The sequence below is a fragment of the Schistocerca americana genome, chromosome 4 (genome assembly GCF_021461395.2).
Source record: "Schistocerca americana isolate TAMUIC-IGC-003095 chromosome 4, iqSchAmer2.1, whole genome shotgun sequence".
In the NCBI taxonomy this organism is placed as follows: Eukaryota; Metazoa; Arthropoda; class Insecta; order Orthoptera; family Acrididae; genus Schistocerca; species Schistocerca americana.
The window spans coordinates 104,067,402-104,080,959 of record NC_060122.1 but is presented as its reverse complement, the minus strand read 5'-3'; the positions used below and the strand labels follow the sequence as shown (position 1 = coordinate 104,080,959).

General features: G+C 37.8%; 1 protein-coding gene across 1 annotated transcript in view; it reads left to right on the top strand.

Annotated features, from left to right (window-relative positions):
• The first annotated feature begins 1,262 nt into the window (after positions 1-1,262).
• LOC124613202 (nibrin) overlaps positions 1,263-13,558 on the top strand; it is a 159,771-nt gene continuing 147,475 nt past the window's right edge. The window contains exons 1-2 of the mRNA XM_047141867.1: positions 1,263-1,456; positions 1,533-1,666. Coding sequence (XP_046997823.1) covers positions 1,432-1,456; positions 1,533-1,666 — 159 coding nt within the window. The 5' untranslated portion in view covers positions 1,263-1,431. The remainder of the gene's footprint in view (positions 1,457-1,532; positions 1,667-13,558) is intronic.

Below are 13,558 nucleotides of genomic sequence, written 5' to 3'. Positions count from 1 at the left end.
ATCGCCGATGCACGAAAGCACGCACTCCTTCAGTTTAGGATGACCGCGGGTCAGGTGGGTCTACACTCAACCGAACTGAAGAAACAAAGCCAAGATATCAGAGGACTACAGAATAACCAGCCATATCTGCACTCACACCGACACAACAATCGATCGTCCGTACCAGAGCAGGGCGACAAGTCAAATTCAAGTACCCTTACAACCCATGTGCTCCATACTTTAAGGGGAAAGCTGAGCAGGAACAAGAGACTGACCAGTAGAGTGCATTGTTTATTCCTTGAAAGAATAACTGATTTTGAGAGTTGGACGTTTATTTTTTTATTTTCTTTGGAGTTCTTACTTCCGACTGTAAGCTAACAAAGTAAATGTCTCGAAGTATATGTGGGTTTGATTTCTGACCTACAGTCCCATTTTGTGGTGCCTCAACTAACTACGCCATGCTGCAGCTCACCCATAAACAGCTTAGTTTGGTATACTTTCATCGACGAAATGTCAATCACAGTTAATTATGCAACATATCCTAATAATGACATGTTTTCATGACTGTTAAATGGATTGTTGCCTTAAATCGGCTTACTCACAGTGTAAGCGAGTTATAATGCGAAAATAAATAAATACAAAAATCATTTAACCACCAATGTGACGTTTCTCGTCATTCTGTTACAACAAATCGTGCCAATGACGATTCGTTACTCTAGATAATCAACGGGGTGGAGCTTAGAAACAACATATATTCACAGAGTGTAAAGTATGATATAAAGCCCATCGAATATGGGCTTCTCATGAACACAACAAATACAGTACGGTATGGCGTCTTTATTTCTGCCTGTGACGTAGGGAGTGTTCTTGTTTTCTACCGGTTCTACTGAACGCGGCACGTGACCGAAATATCGCAGAACTTATTTTGTGCTTCATGTGACGAGAAACAGGGGAACCGCGATCACAGAACTCGTAGAGCGCCACCTTAACAATCGTTCCGTGTGCCGACGGCTTTTACTCTTGATGTGACGTAACTTGACGTTGACGGTGTGTGTGAATGCCGCCATTTGAAATACAGTGTGGAATGTTTTGATTTGACTTAACGTGGCGGCAAGTATGAATTGAACGACGGATGGCTGCTCGGCACTAGATTCAAACTGTGTCGTAAGGACGCACGAATATATGCACAGAAATATGAACAAACAAATCTTTGAATGTGGACCGACTGAACAATTATCTGTAGGATGTCGTTTGTTTCGCAATAGTTATAATATCTGTGTAAACCAAAGATGTAATGTTTGTTGTTGTTTTGAATATTGTGCGCGTGTTGATGTTTATAATGCATAACAAGATTGGTTAGCAATTGTTTTATTAGTGGCACATGCTTACAAGTATGACTGTAGTGACTGTCCTAAATATATAGCTTGTAATATTGTGTTCCGTTTGTGAAAAATGTGGATCCTCAGTAATTCGAAAGGTAACTCTATTAGTAGTCAACCTTTCAGATTTTAGCAGACTTTCAACAGCATCAGCAAACTATATTTTTCTTTCAGGTGACAGGTATTATTTATTGACTGGGAGACAACATACCGTCGGACGAAAGGACACAGATTTGTTGCTACGGGAAGATCAGTCTATAAGCAGGAAACACGCGATACTAGATGTGGAACACAAGAGTGAGAATTGGGTGTGTGTTATTCAGATTGATATCTATCTACAGCTGAACTTGTTTTTGCTTTTCTTTTTTGTTTACTTGTTTGTTACAATCTCCAGTTCCCCAGAATTTTTCCACGACCTTTGGTATATAGTATATTTTAAAGTACAGTAAAATCATCGGTCATCTACATCTACATCTATACTCCGCGAGCCACCTTACGGTGTGTGGCGGAGGGTACTTATTGTACCACTATCTGATCCCCCCTTCCCTGTTCCATTCACGAATTGTGCGTGGGAAGAACGACTGCTTGTAAGTCTCCGTATTTGCTCTAATTTCTCGGATCTTTTCGTTGTGATCATTACGCGAGATATATGTGGGCGGTAGTAATATGTTGCCCATCTCTTCCCGGAATATGAGAATTTCTGAGTAGTTACAATTGGAACTGGAATTAAAGTTTGTGAAACTGAAAATGTAAAATGCAGAGCTGGAAAATATTTTTGTAAATAATGTGCATTGTTGATCGGATAATTTGCTGTACGTTACAGTCATGTAGTGTGTGCGTCTCTCTCCATCATAGAATTAAACCTTTAAAATAAGTGATGGACCAGTATTATTTTATCAGATCATTGGAGTATACTTCTGATGGAATGGCTGCTAATGATGGGAACATTTAACAGTATTCTGCAATTATTCATTTTTATTCCCCCACTCTAATTTCCTGTTCAGTAAAGTTGCAGCAAATATGCGCTAAGCAGTGAGGAATGCACCTTACATCCATATTAAAAATATCAGGCTTTTGATTCTGGTAATAAATTGATCGGTAGTGCCTTATTGGAAAATGTGAAGGGTCCGCAGTATGTAACTATCATCAGTTTTTGGATAAAAATTGTCTTCCTAATGAATTGACAGTAACATTTTCAGGTTAATATACAAGATACGTATTGATCTGGAATACTGTGTTCACTGTGGTCTTGTAATATCCACAAATCCATGATGCACCAATTCGCTTGATAATTATGTCCATCATGATGACAGATTGGTTATAACTGATTTGTCAAATAATTCCACGTGCAGTTAAAACACCCTAGTTCAGCTTTAACTGCAACCTTTAACATTATCTGAATAATTGTGGATCCATAAAACTTGGAATACACCTCAGGTTTCAATGTTATGTGAACAGTGTTGGATGTGGCACAATATAGTTTTGAAACAAATGTATCCAAGAACTGCTGACATAGAGATTAACTTGTATGTAATAGTTTCTGAAATCAGATTTATTTGTTGCATGTGGGAGATATTAAGGCTTAAAATAAGATTGACACAGGAAGCAGACTCCCCTGTATTCCGATTTTGATCCTGAACAAGCCTCGCCCTTGTAAATTGTTCACTCTATTCATCATGAAGAGTATTTTGTGTTGCCTGAGATGCAGACAGGATAGCATGATGTCTGTCACTAAATTGGTGAGAATCGTGGAGATTGCAGTATCCAGTTGAAGCTATGTTTCAAGCCCTTCAGTGTCTTATCTTGGTACTACAGCATGATGCCTGTGTCCAGAATACTTTTCAATAAAGACTTCCATGTGTTTCACTTGCAATGAATCGATTTATGCACAATTTTGCACGTGATTTGAACCATGGGCCCAGCTGAGACAGTGTTTCTTTTTTCTCTCTGACATGGAGACTTTAATTTGAACAGTTACTTTTGCTTTGTAAGTAGAATGCTACTGCATCCTCCAATGGTGAATTTTCAGCTACAGTCCCTCTGTTTCATCAGAGGCATGTTGAATGATCATATCTGTTACTAGCAAAACAGTACATGAATGTGCTGCCCCTGTTCTTGTGCATACTAAACTGCACTTGATGTACCCTTGTAACACAGCCAGCCATTAAATGTAAAACTGATTGTGTTTTATAGTCTGCAGGTCAGTATAGCACACATATGTAATATGGACTAGGATAGTCCAGTAGTGTAATGTCAGTGAGGGGAAACAGTTTTCCTTCTGAAAAGGAAGAAGTGTATTACTGCTGACAGTAGTTTTTCATTTCCTAGGAAGTGTCCTACACTAGAAAGATCTCTCTTGTAGTGTTCAGCACACTTTTGCTCTGTGCTTGAGCACACAGTTGATTGCCCAAGTCATGTTCTTTATATCGCCCATAAAATTATTTGTGTGTTGCTGACTCATTAATTTGTCAAGCTCTTTTGTTCTGTTATCTCTGATCCTCTATACAAAAGAACACCCTCAGTACCCATCCAGCAGGTCTGGCTAGGGCAATGGCTGGTGAGAGAGCTTGCTGCAGGTTGACATTGTCTAGAGGGAAGCCCTAATTTTCCCCATTTGTCCATGGGGCATGCAGTCTCATTCTACAGATGCACCATGCAGTTCCCATTGTAAATCACACAAAATTTAGTGCACCCATGTTTCTTGCAGTTAAGTGTCAGTTACCCACAAATGAAAGCCTGTGTTGTTTTTTATTGTCAACTCATATTATCATCCTTTACCAATTTTCACATCATATTTACCTCAGAGTCATTTGGGATAACATTTAACATATGCGTCAATGAGCATCTTTCTAACTTCATGCATTTCACCCCTTATCATTACTTGGGCATATGAATATGAAGCAAATGTTTGCCTTCGCATAAAACACTATAAAAAAGACTGAGTAGTCTGCAACTTATCAAAATGTTACTGAAAATAAGAATATCGAAGTTACAAAAACAGATATATGAGATATTTTCCTACAGTTATAAGTTTTTAGAAAATTCCTACAAAAACAGAGCAAAATAAATGTGTAACTGTATACAATATTTTCTGTGAACCAAAATCTACATACAGATCAATCATAATTGTGAGACAATATTGTTGGTGATATTTTTGTGTCAGGAGTTGCATGTACTTAATGAAAACATATTTTACAAAGGAAACAAGAGAAATGACAAAAATGTGTGGAAATTCAAATAAACATTGTAATTGTTCTTTCTCATTGGTAGGTGAAATAAAAATCAGTAAAGCAGTTCTATTACTGCTTTCCATGCATGAACATTTATCTATATAAGCATATTGTAAATTTCATACTATTTCATTATATAACTGTTTATCAGTCCATCATGTCTGTCTTAAATATTTCCATACAGGGAACAAATGTCATTTGCTTTCATAATCCTTTTAAAATTCAACATATGGACCTGTTCCATTATCACATTCAGGAAGTCTCAATCTGAAAAAGGATCTCCAAGAGTGTGGGATAAGTCAGTTTGTATGTTAATAGGCAGAATCAGTGACTGCAGGCAACTTAATTAACTTATACTAACAATAAATTACCAAAAAACCTAATGCTAATATATCATACTGATAACTCTGGAAACTTCTTGTATAAGAGGCGATCAAAAAGTTTCCTTCCAAAGGCCATACAGAGCAGAGTCTGCATGCCTGACAGCCAAAATTACTGTGAGTACGGAGGCAATCATCCCACCAGCACACCAGGTTGAAGGTACCTGTTTGGTAAAACACCATGCCCTACTGCATGAAGGAATCCATGACAGCCTGCTGACATTTTTGTCTGACAGGACTTGCTGACCTTCCAAGGTCTTTTTGAAGGGGCAAAAGGCGTGATAATCACATGGGAACAGATCAGGACTCGAGTGTCTCCTATTGCAGTTAGCATAACTTCTACATTACAGAATTTGTGATATGGCATCTATTGTTGAATCACAACCAGCACAGAACTTGCCATACCACTCCACAGTAGTGCTTGTCAACAGACATGCTATTCCATACACATCCCTCATTCTCCGATGGATATGTACCCATGTTTGTTTGTTGGCAGCCAAAAAAAGAATAACAGCACATTGGTCCTGTCTTGGCACATTTGGTAATAACATCGCCATAGTTCATGTTTTGACATTTACCACATGCGTGACCGAAAGACACAAATGCCACACTAATCCCATGCCTTCATGTTGGTGCTTATATACCTGCATCAGAGTCACTTTATATTGCAGCAGTTCCCTTAAACAGAAAGTTTTTGATTGCTATTATTAATTGCTCCATGTATGTTTCTAAATATCAGAAGAAAAATGGAAACGAACCACTTGCTTCACCTCTTATTCTTTTACCCAATACTAAAAGAAAGTGTTTGTGTAATTTTACTTGGACTACTATCAGCTGTCTAGATATTGGCTAAATCAAGATCTGTTTAGTATACACATTAAGAGTTTACATTCCAGTCCAAAATATTCCTGTAAATTGCAAAAGGAGAGGCTGATGTATTCTTCTACTTTTTTTTTTTTTTAAATATTTGGGTATATTCTATTATCTGGCATATATCTGTTGGTAACCTGTTATTGGCTTATGTGCCAGAATATAAAGATCCATTCTAAACCATAGATAGAGATACATTGTCTGTATGCAAATTACTTTTACTTCTAGCATTGTGATCGCAAATTGCGCAGTTCATCCTAAATTCGCTTGTCATTAACCACAAATATGATTAGTGAGTATATGTACTGGCCCATGAAGAGACTTCTGTAAGATGTGTGGTTACCAACTTTACACAATATTCTTACTCTATGCTTCTGTAACAAACATTTTTTTGCCATTGGAATCATTGTCCCAACAGAAAAGTCATAGGACAGTATTGAACAAAAGTATGTGAGTTCTTCTCTGCAGTTCAAGAAACTGAAGCAAAACTGAGCCTTCTGATTAACATATCCATGTACTGGTGTCCCCTCAGTGTATTTTCCATCTGGATGCTTAGAAAGTCTCTTTCTAGAAAGGCTCTGCTCATTGATCTCTCCTGTTACCTGTAAGTCATTTTGAATCAATACTAATAGTAAAACTGTGAAACTATCATATCTGTTTGTTTGAACATGTTAATCTCCAAAACTACTAGGTTAATTTTCATGGGGTTTTCACAGGTAACTTGAACATAGCTTGATGTGACATACAGGCCTGTGGCAGTCAACCTGGTCCCTACCACCCATTAGTTTGTTTTCCAGCTTTCATGGTGGGCAGTAGGCAGTTGGGGATTAAAGACAGGATTGTCACAATTTCTGGAAATCAGGGAATATCAGAGAATTCCAAACGAGTCAGGGAAACCAGGGAAATTTGAAAAAAAAAATACTGGAAAAATCACATCTTTGTCTCAGTAGATGAAACGGTTTGTTTTCTGAGATGTCGTCCATCATTTTTGGCTGGGTGCAGCTGAGTACGTGAGCTGCTTCCCTACTCCCTCATTCTTAGTGCTTCTCCCTGTCCTATCATTCCCCTCAGCTTGTAGTCATTGCTGCTACCACTTCTTGCCACTAACCTAGCAGCTGCTGACGAGAGGCAAGGAGGCGTGAAAAGTGGTTTGTTTGGATCTGATTCTCAGAGATTGTTGATGCAGCATCTGGAGACAGCAATCAGGTGTGCATGGATTGTGTCTGAGTGGCTGTATGAATGTGTGTATGCTCTCATTTTCTGACAAAGGCTATGATTGAAAATTTTGTCATGAGAGTTTGATTGTCTTTTCTATGTGCCTGACTGCAGCTCAGTAATCATTTTATGGTGAGTTGCTACTTATCCTCTTTAGTATTGATTCTCAGAGTATTTGCGAAAGTTATCTGTTGCATTGATTGATCACTGCGGTCTCATTTCATCAATATGGTGTCTAAGCCACATGAATAGCTGGCCACACGAATGGACTTCCATGACAGCCCAAAACCTCAGGCCATTTCTATGGGTATCTCTAATAGATCGGGCCTGCCAATCTGAAGCCCATTATTTCCCACTGATGTGCAAACCCTGCCCTTCGGATCTAGTCTCACCACTCTGCCTGCAGGCCGGGTCTGTTTGCGTGTGGGATAATGCGGCTTATTTTTGTGGTTTATCCTGCTCTCAGCAGGCCAGAGGCCATGGGTGATGGATTTCAGGAATTGTGACTGTCTCACTGCAAGTACATTGTAAAGTGTAGTGTTTTATAAACATTTATCTAGCACATTCTGGCACTTTGATAATAATTTATATGTTAGAAAGTGTGGATGATAAGAAGAAAAGTAGTGTGGCAGTCACTATTACTCATATATTTCTCAAAAGAAAAATCACACTATACCTATAAAATAATAGACATAACACAGTGACTAGTAACTGACAATAACAAACATAGTAGAACCAACATTTTATTGGCAATCACCTATAGCCCTTTCAAGAGACCTATTTTTTCTGAGGTTATTTCTGAAATCAGTGTAGGTATTTTAAATTTCTTGCAACTCCATTGAAATGCTTATTTTTGTCACCAAAAGTGTTTTGTTTTATTGAAATAAAATAACAACAGTGGTCTTAATGAAACAGACATGCCTTTTGACTTGCTTTCTCCATATAAAAACAGTTCATTACAAAAAATGCTGATGTTAGTACTTAAAAGTTTTACTCAAATTGGGGGAGAAATACAGAAGTCCTTACATGTTTTTGTCAACTTATGTATTTACTTACCCTTGAGATCTCAAAACTTGTCTGGAAATCACGGAATTTCACTTGGGAAAACTTGTGGCAACTCTGAAAGATATAACAACTTATATCTTACTTCATAAATTTTGTAACATAAGATTACTTTCCTACTTTGTAAGTCACCATTTTGATAGAGCTAATGGGTGGGTACAAAATTTTACTACTAACAGAGATACAAAAGTGGTCAGTAGGTAAAAACAGTTGACTACACCTGTTACAGGCTTTATTTCATCAAAATAATCACAGAGAAAACACATATATGTACAATTTTATGTAAAATCTTCTGCTCAGCTTAGTAGTTCGGATGTTTACCTCAGTGACATGATCATCACAGTGTAGTATACCAAAGAACTAATAGGTAGTTCTTTTATCTTTTCTAACTAAGTGACAGATGTATATTCAGAAGTTTACATCGGCTGACAGAACCTTACCTTTATGGATTCAAACTAACAGTGACTTTACTGGGCTAGCTGATTTCACTTTGTGTATTAAAAACTTAATGACATTGCTTTGCTTCTTCTGATTTTTATGTATATTCTTCACTAGGAAAAACATATCTATTGATTTTGCTTTTTGATTTGAATGCTTGCTCATTACATGTTGATTTCATTTTGGTTACATATAAAAATGCCCAGTAAATAGTGAGTCTTTCTGAATACACCAGAAAGGCACAGTGTAACTCAGATCAAGAGTGTCACATATTATCTTGCTTTTCACTACATATTATAAACAAGTCATCTGGCCATAGATACTTGGTGCTATCCAGGCGAAGCTGGGGCAGGCTGCTAGTTGTATAATATGAGTCTTTGTAAGATAAGAAATTAACCTGTTTGCTGTGAACCAGTTGTAACCCTGTTTGATTATTCTACTGACTGTGTCTGGTGTTGTTGTGTTTGAGCCCTTTTATCAGAATACTAATGTAAACAGCAAACATCACAGTTTTTCAGCACTGTCCTGATGTCCATGGGAAATCATGTATGTAGTTTGACAACAGTAGCAGACCAAGCATCGAGTCTTGTATAGTCTCACTTCTGTTTTAGCATTACTTAATGTGACCATCTAGTTTCTCTTGATAAGATATGAGTTTATCCATTCAAGAAGAATGGCTTTCACAGCATGTCATTTTAATTTCCCAACCAGAATTTTATGATCCACACAATCGAAGGTCATTACAAAATCCCAGAAAAATTCCAATAGATTACAATAATTATGTATGTTCATTTCTACAGGGCAAAGTTAGTGAGATCACATATCGCTTTCTCGGTCGATAAGACTGTATGGAAGCCAAACCAAAACGTTGTTAAAAGATTGTTTCAGAAAGATGGGTCAGTATTCAGCTTTGAACTCTTAGAACACAGGAAGAAGAAAGACATGACTTTGATTAGAGATCAGATATTTATCTCCACTTTTGTAAATGGGTGTTATTACTACATACTTCATTCTTTCAGGTAATACTCTACAATTCATCGATTGGTTACCGAGGTACCTCAATTGGGTACTACTATCAAATCAGCACAAGATTTTAGTAATTCTATTGAAATACCATTGTAGCGAGAATTATTACTGTTTTCCAGTGTCCTAATGATTTTTGTGATCTGTGTACCAGATGATTTGAAAACTAGCCTGGGGGATGGAGTATGCAAGGCAAGTTCATCCATCCCTTTGATGGGTCATTTTTGTTTTCAACTTCTGTTAGGGAGACATTATTGAATTTAGTAGCTAATGATTCAAATTTAATATTATTTGTCTAGCTACTGCATTTTTCAGAGTGTTGAATATAATATGCCACACTAAGTTTGTTCATTTCATGCCTAATAATGCTCCAAATTGCCTTTGCATTAGACAGCTGCCACTTTTATACAATAAAACCTGCTACAGTCATCTCATTAGATAACTAATCACTTGAAACAAGATTGCTGTTTCACTTATATACATGAAATTAATCTCCCCCGTATATAGTACTTTATATTTCTTGTTTGAAGTTTTCACTTCTCTTGTGTCTTCTTTTAACTGATATTCATTTCTCACAGTAATCTCTTTCCATTAAGTGTGGCACAATATAAAATGCAAATAACCTTCCAATCTATTTTCTTCTGCGTTGGATAGGGTGATTACATATATCTTCTTTCACTCTGAACACTTTTGACCCACTTCCTTTCATTCCTTACATCCTCCTATCACATTTTTTCCAACAACTTATTCACAGATCCTTTTCAGTCACTCCATGAGGCTTTCACCACCTTTATTCGTGGCACTATCATCATCATGTTGTCATTTTCTGCTGTTGCATGTGAAACTGATTTACATGTTTGCTCCATCTTTAGTTTCCTATCTCACAAGGCTTCTGTATACTGTGCAAGCATAGCTTAGCCTTAATTCAAACCTATATCTCCACTAACATGGATTGATTTTAACATCCCCTCAGTGCATTTTCCATTGCTCAGTTACCCCAGTGCATTCTGACTCAATAGTTCCCCAATGTGTATTCCCAATGTCAGCCATTATCTCATTAACTTCCTTCAAGAAACTGCTATTGCTCTTGCAAAACTTTATTTGTCACAGTAACTCATTTCAGTACCTTATATACCTCCATTAAACCGGGACCCTGCTTCTCTTCAACGCTATATTCATCTTAAATCCATTACTCCATCACCCCCAATACTTTACCATTATTAAAATACCTTATCACATCTGAATTTGACACTCCCTTGGTCTGGAACATTACTACCATATAATTGCCCCACTATACACTATGTGATCGAAAGTATCTGGACACGCGTATGTAATGCAGAATCGACCACTAGATTTTATGAGCAGCAGACTTGTTAGTACAAAAGGATGCAGTGAGTATTCTGTTGTCAGCAGAGAAACAGTAACACCAGATTCTATCAGTTAGGAGAGTTCAGTGACTTCAAAGGTGGACTAGTCATTGGATGTCACACGGGTTACAAATCCATCAGGGACGTTTCAACCCTTCCAAAGCTGCCCGAGTCAACTCTTGGTACTGTATTTGTGAGGCGGGAACATGAAAGAACAACCACAGTTAAACCAAAGCCAAATGTAGGCAGACTGCATGCATTTGCTAACAGGGATTGTCATTGTCGAGAGTGATTGTGAAAAATCATGTGAAATTAGCAGAAGAATTCATTCATGAATTCCAAGATGCTACCAGCAGTCCAGCTAGCACAAAGACTGTGTGTAGGGAGTTAAAAAGATCGCATACAGTGGTCGACCAGCTCGTCATAAGAAACACATTTCTATAGACAGTGCTAAGCAATGATTGAGGTAAAGAGTGATTCCAGCAGACAGTGGATGGCTGGAAATGAGTGGTATTGGAACAACGAATCATGCTGTACCCTGTGTCAATCTGATGGAAGTGATGTGTGTAATGAGTACGTGGAGGACGTTACGTGCCATCATGTGTAGTGCCAACAGAGAAGCATGGAGGAAGTGACATTGTAATATGAAGGTGTTTTTCATGGTTAGGGTGTAGTCCCCTTATTGCACTTAAGAAAACACTGATACAGTAACATTATACAGCATTGTGCACTGTTTACAGCAGAAGAGCAGTTCAAATATGAAGATTGATTGTATCATTATGACAGTGCACCCTGTTGCAAAGAAGCATCTGTGAGACAATGGTTTGTGGATAATAAGATTCCTGAAAGGGATTGGCCTGCGCAGAGTCCTGATGTGAACCCAGATGTCTTAAGACATCCAGCATCCAACATCACTACCTGTAGCATCACATAAATATTAATCAGGAACTTGTTTAGTAAGAACTACAGAGATTGATAATTTCCAAAGAGTTTTGTGTGCAAATTATAAAATCACTGTTGACCTCCTTCTTTTCTTGCGACTTATGCAAAAATTATAAAATATTATTGCCAGATTTGCCTCTTGAGGTAAAAAATTCCATGATTGAAGTGGCTGTGTGACATGAGGCATTGTCTCGATGCAGCATCTACTTGTATGCAATGTACAGCCCCGCTTGATTCACCCTTTTCCTGAGTCTTTGAAGGACATCTTTGTAAATCACTTGTTTGACTTTTATTCTGGAGGGACAAATTCTTTTTCTCATGATGTCCCTACTGTCAAAAAAGCAAATCAGCATTGTTTTGATCTTTGACTTGCTCAATGAAGCTTTTTTCAGTCAGTATGCCACTCTTCACTTTGCTGCTTTGTCCCAGGACCATACTCAGAAATCCAGGATTCATCCCCTGTGATCACATGACCTAACCATTTATGGTCGTTGGAAATCCTCTGAAGAAGATCAGCGCACACATTTCTTTGATTGTTCTTCAGCTCAGTTGTTAGGTTTTGCAGGACAAACCTTTTGCACGTGCAAAACTTCAGTCAAAATTTGATGTACTGCGAAAGTGTTTAAGTTGAACAGGTCACCCACCATCCTTAGTGTTAAATGTCAGTCTGATAGCATGAGAGCATGCACACATTCGATATTTTTGTTGGTTTTTGAAGTTGAAGGTCTCCCTGAACAAGATTCATCTTCAATGTGTTCTTAGGGTACCAAAAATGATTTGTGCCAGCGAAAAACTTGTGCTCTTGATAAAGAATGTTCTCCATAGGCCTGTTCCAACTTTTCAAAGGTCACGCTCATGGATTCCCCAAGTTTAACGCAAAACTTGATGGCATAACATTGCCATTATTCCATTTTCGTAACATACAACTTCACTGATGACACTCTCAAAAATCACATGAGGACTGTACGGAGGTGACACTTGTACTGCGCATCTGGGACGGATGATGAGCACATCAGTGTATACAATCAAAACAACATAGTGTTGCCAGATTGCTCGCATTGTTGTCAGTATCATTACTTTTGTCATATATCTTGTATGTATAATCTTATGACTTAATGAATTATTTTGTGAAGTTAAATAAAATATAACTTCAGAGTCATCTTTAGGTTCAGCCTTATCACCAGAGTGTACATAAAACTTTTTCTTCAAGAAAAGTGAATCCTCATGTGTTTTAGCTTAAGAATTTGTAATTGGAAGTTCAAAGTCCAGTGAACCAAATAGTCAGTGAAATAATCAGAGATGTTATTATTATTGATCATTATTCTGTATCTGTACTTTTGGTTTTGGCTCTTGAGGAAGAATGGGCTGCCATTCTTCCACAGACAATCAGACATTGCATTAAAAGTGTTCACAGCAGAGTTTAAGCTGTCATGAAGGTGAAGGGTGGACCCCCCCCCCCCCCCCCCCAATTAATGTCAACTAATATGTGTCTGGATCCTTTTGGTCAGCTGGTGTATATATTCACATTAGTCCTACCTGCTCTTCAACATATGTGTTCCATTTCTATGGTGTTAACAATTCTTACCATATTTGTAACCAGACTACAGGTTATATTGTCTTTCTGAATTATCAAGGCCTTCATTTCTCAGACAGATTTCCTGCCAGTTATGTTC